This window comes from Camelina sativa, chromosome 2 (assembly GCF_000633955.1).
Source record: "Camelina sativa cultivar DH55 chromosome 2, Cs, whole genome shotgun sequence".
Taxonomy (NCBI): domain Eukaryota; kingdom Viridiplantae; phylum Streptophyta; class Magnoliopsida; order Brassicales; family Brassicaceae; genus Camelina; species Camelina sativa.
In genome coordinates this window covers 9109564-9116125 of record NC_025686.1, presented here as the reverse complement: position 1 = coordinate 9116125, position 6562 = coordinate 9109564, and the positions used below count along the sequence as shown (strand labels likewise).

Here is a 6562-nt window from a genome sequence, read left to right as displayed (position 1 = left end):
ATATATATATATATATATATATATATATATATATATATATATATATATATATATAATTAGAGAGTTCTCTCTTCATGTCCACATCAACATCCATGTATTATATTTTACATTTTTTTTGGATCCACCATCTTATTTGTTAAAAAAATAAACATTATAACTAAAATTAATTCACAGATCTAAAATAATTGTTTTCATCAAATAAAACAATAATTTACAGAAAAGAAATTCAGTACTAAAAGACAATATATATATATATATATATATATATATATATAAAATAAGAATAGAGGATAGAAAAAAATAAAATTAATTAAATATGTCTAAACATATAATGTGTGAATATTTCTAAATAACTAAAAATAGTAAAAACAAATATATCATATATTTAATGGTACAACAACAATTTTTAAGAGTTAAGGTTATTTATCATAATGAAGAACATTAGATTTTTTTTTAAATAATAAATACCAAATTTTTTAAAAAATTTACCAAATAAAAGGTAATTCATTTCTAAAGAAAAATACACATTTAACATTTGAGAATATATTTGTTCATTTTAGTTTTAAAGTATCAGTTCATGATATCATTTAAAAAATAAGAAGGATTTTGTATATATTATTATGGGAGATTTGCTAAACTAGACCATTTTCAGAAAACAAGTTTTAAAGGGGTGCACTCATTGGGAAAATTGTGGAAATTGTACACTTTTAATTGAATTTACAATTTACCCCTTTCTTTTCTAAACTAATAACAAAAATGTCATTATTTATGTTTTTACAAGCAACTGATTCCTTCTTTCTCATTTGAACCTTTCGGTCTATTCTTTATTTTTTTGCAAAAGTTACAAGTGATTAATTTCATCACTTCTGTTTCATAACTTTTTATTGTTTGAATATCAGATTTTGTCATTAAAATCTTTCTACGTATTTGGCGATAAGAAAGGTGTCGCTTCTGAGAACGTTATATGTCATGTTAATCTTTCTATTGACGATTAAAAAGGTATCGATTATCAGAACGTTATATAAAAACCCACCAAATTATAAAAACACATGGAAACTCTTATAATTATGATATACTATAAATTTGTAAAATAATAATATTTTTATATATTTTTTTCTTATTTTTATGAAAATTTAAATTGGAATTTGGGGATATTTCTGATATACATATTCTCATATTTAAAATGGTGATTGGGAAACAGTTTTTTTAGAAAGAGCGAGTCTCATGCCTTTATAGTTTCCAGTTAATTAAGCAATCTGAATCAAAATTTAAGGAGATAGGTAGCTGAAAATAGAAATGCTCTAATGTGTGATACATTCATCAATTTCTCATATACTGTGCATATATATATTTATATATATGTGTGTGTGTTCATTTTCAAACGAACAATCAATTTTAGAAAGAAAAAAAAATAATCATTTATATTACCGAAGATGAACAAATCATTCTCATTTACTGTTCTAATTCTTCTCGTCGTTCCTGTGCTAGGTTAGTATTTTGATTTATAATAATTGTTATATGTAACATTTAGTCATTTTCATAAATAATTTATATATGTGGCATTTAAAACTATCAATTTAACTATAATTTTAACATTTTTGTCATAATTAACTTTCACTACTGAATTTATCATATTGAGTTTAACTCTTTTACAAATATTCCATACTAGACCTAGAAACTGATACCCAAAAAGAATTTTTGTGATACTTTCACCTATTTTGTTGCTTTTTTATTTTATAAATATAGATGGTCATATATTAAGAAGAAGTATTGTGTTATAATCTGATTTGACCTATTTTCTTATTATTGTTTGTTCATCCTCAAAACAATTTCTTATTAATTCTCTTACCGATTTAACAAAAAAAAAATCACTTATTCTTACTTTTAATCTGTTCAAAACATCTATTTTACAAGACAAAAATAATTCTTTTTTAAAATTAAATAACTAATAATTCATGTTTTATGTAAAATAGTAATAGGATTGGTGGATGATATATCGCAAAAAAGAGAAAGACACCCAACAGAGGGGTGGTGTGCTAGGCCTTTACCTGACCAAAAACCCGGGCGGTGTAACCAAGACCGTTGTTTGGTCAGGTGTCGAGAGCATCATAATTTTAAGTTTAAAGGAGGGAAAGCAGTGGGTACTTGCACAACTAGTAATACTTGCTTTTGCACTTATCGTTGTCGATAGTTTTAATGCATGTTACAAATAAAAATCATTTTTTCTTTTTGTTTTTTTTTGTTTTGACGCCTCTTATAATAAAATAAGCATATAATTGTCGATTTCATAGTATAATAATTTGTATTAGTGTTATTACCAAATTTTGATATAGTTTAAGATCTGGTAATTTCCGTGTGTTATAGAGGGAAAAAAAACTGAAAAACTCGTTGTCTAATTTGTTATTTCGACGTTTAATATTATTTTTTATTGGAATAAAAATATCTCTCTTATTTAAAGTTGTTCTAAAAAGTAGTATTCGTTTGTATAGTCATTAGTAGATATCTACCTAAAATTAAGAGCCATTTATACAAGTGACATAATTAATGGCTTTAAATTTTAATCCCATGTGAAATGATATGCTAAATTTGGAAACATAATTTATTAATATGCTACAAAAAAATTACTTTTGTGTTATTTGTGAGAATTACCCGGTTTTAAATGATATAAAGTAAGCCTCTATAAATTAATAATGTCGGAGAAATGAAATTTTATTAATTTATATAGGTTTTTAGTGGTGTTATAGTTTTGAAAAATTTCTATTAGAAAATAAGATACTTTTGTTTTAATTCACATTTTTATATAATTGTTTTAATTTATAAATCTTGGCTATTGTAATAGGACAAATGTCATTAGTTTACTAGATTATACATGTAAAAATGATAGATGTTCTTAGTGTAGTGGCCAGTGGTAAGTCCAATCGTAGAAGGCACCATCACACCAGGATCAAATCCTGCTTCCTACGAATATAGGGATTTGGCTAATGGGCCGGCCAGTAGTGGCCCAATGGTTGACAAAAAGAAAAATGATAGATGTTCAGAAGTTCATAAGAAATTGCTGCTATTATTTTTCATGATGATGATGAAGTCGAAGAAGATATTGTGGTACCTTTTGAACCAATTACATGTAAAAAAACAATTATCGCGTTTAGGACTCTCCACAATTTTTAGATGCGATTTGAGAAGACAACACCGAAAAAATTTGATGTAATGAGAAAAATTTAAAATGAGTTTCAATAAGTATGCAAATTCAAAAATAGGCAAACAACAATAGAGTATGTTCCACTAAATTATATATATGTAATTTATATCATTATTAATTTATGATATTGATGAGATCATAATTTTACATAGGATTTCTAAAAACATATTATTTTCTTATTTTATCGATTTGTATTATTTTTAATCCCGACCTAACTTAGAGCAGGAAATTTTTATAAATTTTTGGCAAATGAATTGAACTGCTCTGGTGGGTATCAAATCCAGAAGCATCAAACGACATGAACATCTGCAATAAAACGATGATTGCGAAATATATCGAATCTGTAAAAACAAGATGTAGGCAGTAATGAAAAGAACTACTTCTCTTATTAAGAATCACTTAAACTGAAACAACCCTTCTTTATATATATATATATATATATATATATAAATAATATTAATTCACTAGTGGTCCCATACCCACTAACGCCCTAGCAACAATCAACAACAGCGGATAACAAAAACAATTCCATTAAACCAATAAGAATTCCAACAATATCAATCCAATAACCAACAATGCAATAATCCAGAACCAACAATGAAATAACCAAGTTCTAACATCCTACAATGTTCTATCAACTCAACACTAGCAACCTAACAATAGCTAGACTACAATCAATCAAGTCTCTAGAACATCCTCCTCCTCATCGCCTTGATTCCACGATCATACTTTGCCTTTACCTGCACACCACAAACAACAATTGAGATGCGTAAGTATTATCATAGATACTTAGTGAGGCTGTCCTCCCATCTACTAGGTTATACACACAAGCATCTGAGACTCTCAAATTTAAGCAAGCAAACAAAACACAAACAATACATCAAACAAGGAAAACAAGTCTCGGATGAGACTGGTGTCGACCGACGCTAAGTCGGTGTCAACCGATCGACACAGCTTCTGCAGACGAGAACTGCACGAACACGAACGTCGATCCTCCATTTCAGATAAACTCGAAACCGTCCCAAACTCACCCAAATGCCTCAGGAACCTATGGGAAACCCGATAACAACAAACCCAAGCAAGCAAACACTAGAAATAGACAAAGAACAGCCAAACAAAAGAGATCTCATGCTTAGATCAACCATGGTCAAGCACTCACCTCTTTTACAGGAAGATTGGGTTGAGAAACGGTGGAAACAACACCTTCACAAGCTTCTCCTTTGTTCCCAACAACAACTCTCCCTTCCACAGCTATATATCTCACCAAAAACCACCAAGAACAAGCCAAAATCTCACAGAAACACTCTCCAACGCTTTCTCTCATTTTTCTCTCTTTTTCTCACTCAACGGCGACCAAACAACAGAAACCCTCAACTTGGGTCGTCCTTTACCTTAAATACACGGTTTAGGAATTTCTAATTGAACCAAGCCGAACGAAACAGCAATTAAACCGACACGACCAAACCGGAAAACATGGTGTCGATCGATACACCAAGGGTGTCAATCGACACTCAGACCAAAAATGCGATATTTGGTTCGCGGATGTTACAATTCTCCCCGACCAATAAGGATTCGTCCTCAAATCCCGCAACACTGTCCATCCGTCAAGGACCTCCGTGCCACCGTCAACACGGCCCGCACGTCCTCCGACCGGACTAAACACCATCAGCCAAGGTTTCCCGTGCAACTGTCGCAACAGCCCGCACACCTCCGACTGAACCATGAGGTCTCCCTCTAGCCAATGTACTCACATCAAAGACTCTATTTGCTCACAACTCAGTGCTTCCCCCATCCGTGGTTGTAACCAACGAATCATGCCGGCTCGCTATCGGGCCAACCGCCTTAAGCTACGACATCTAGGAAGTCACTCACACACACTCCCCCCGCTCTCGGGTCGCAACCCTCGAGACATACCGGCTCACTGCCGAGCCGCGGCTCACAGCTACGGTATCCAGGGAGTCTCAATTATCTCGCTCTTGGGTCGTCACCCTAAAGCGCGCTCTCGGATTGTCATCCGAAGCAACATACCGCTCCCACTCTCTGGCCACAAAGTCCATCGAGCTATCGGTATCACACGAGTTGGGCCCTCACGGCCTTGAGCAAACAAGTCTGATGCCATCGAGTATCTCCAGACTAGATCTACCTCAACACTTTCCACAAAAATTTTCCCTTTTTAGAAACTTTCTAACTCTGGAAACCTCATTTCCACGTGGAAACTTTCCAAAAATAGAAACCCGAGCTATTTCTCTTTTTCCCATGACAACAACAGTCAAACATAAAGAAAAATACTCATCTTATTAATCTCAAAAACAATGTCATAATCGTTACAACTTCAACGAAAAATACATAAGAAAATAAGATACAACAATTCAAGCCATCAACCCGCATCCCGAGCACCACCTCATCTTGGTACTTAGTCGCACAACCAACCACGCCTAAACGACCAAGTATCAACAGAGATGGGCTGGAATACTCTGTACCCGCTCCAGCCATCGTACCCGCTCCAGCCACGGACTACAACTTGAACCCAGCTAGACAAGCTCAAGTCGCCACCTGCTTCTCAAACCATTTCTTAAACCTTGCCTTCAACCTCGCCTCGGGCTCCCAAGTCTGCTCCTCTACTCCATCACAGTCCCACAGGACTCTCATCAAAGGAATCTTCTTCTTCCGAAGTTCCTTGACTCTCCTCCCGAGCACCCTCAACGGTCTAGCCTCCAAAGTCATGTTGGGCTGAAGATCCTCAAGAATCTTAGCCAACAACCGATCACCCTCGTGAAAACACTTCCTCAGCATCGACACATAAAATATCTTGTGGAACGCACGCATAACCTCAGGCAACTCCAGCCGGTATGCCACTAGTCCCACCCGCTCAATTACTCTGAACGGACCTATATACCTCAGACTCAACTTAGTCTCTGTCAATGACCTGTTCGGACCCCGCAACATGGCCATCTTGAGGTACACTCTATCACCAACCTGAAACTCAAGATCCTTCCTCCTCTTATCAGCATAGCTCTTCTACCGATCCTGAGCCTCCTTCATGTTCAGCCTCAGAACCCGAATCTTCTCCGAGGTCTCCTGAACAAAATCTGCACCATATATGCTCCTCTCCCACACCTGAGTCCAACATAATGGTGTACGACACGGCCTCCCATACAATGCCTCATAAGGGGCCATCCCAATACTCGCCTGGTAGCTGTTGTTGTAAGCAAACTCTACCAAGCTCAAATGATCTGCCCAATGACCACCCCAATCCAACACACACATCCTCAGTAAATCCTCCAAAATCTGGATCGTCCTCTCTGACTGACCGTCCGTCTGAGGATGGTAGGCTGTACTCATATGCACCTTCGTGCCCATCTC

General features: G+C 34.8%; 2 protein-coding genes across 2 annotated transcripts in view; both read left to right on the top strand.

Annotated features, from left to right (window-relative positions):
• LOC109127660 (putative defensin-like protein 169) lies at positions 1397-2404 on the top strand. The gene is made up of 2 exons (XM_019232837.1): positions 1397-1488; positions 1974-2404. Exons 1-2 carry the CDS (start codon positions 1434-1436, stop codon positions 2189-2191), a joined length of 273 nt encoding a protein of 90 aa, XP_019088382.1. The 5' UTR covers positions 1397-1433; the 3' UTR covers positions 2192-2404.
• Positions 3224-6562, top strand: part of LOC109126520 (putative defensin-like protein 169) — a 5332-nt gene continuing 1993 nt past the window's right edge. The window contains exon 1 of the mRNA XM_019230153.1: positions 3224-3237. Coding sequence (XP_019085698.1) covers positions 3224-3237 — 14 coding nt within the window. The remainder of the gene's footprint in view (positions 3238-6562) is intronic.

Excerpts from the sequence above, each read along its gene's own strand:
- LOC109127660 (XM_019232837.1), top strand. The coding sequence starts at position 1,434 with ATGAACAAATCATTCTCATTTACTGTTCTAATTCTTCTCGTCGTTCCT. Across the intron at positions 1,489-1,973 it reads TCTCGTCGTTCCTGTGCTAG|TAATAGGATTGGTGGATGAT; the intron begins GTTAGTATTTTG and ends TATGTAAAATAG.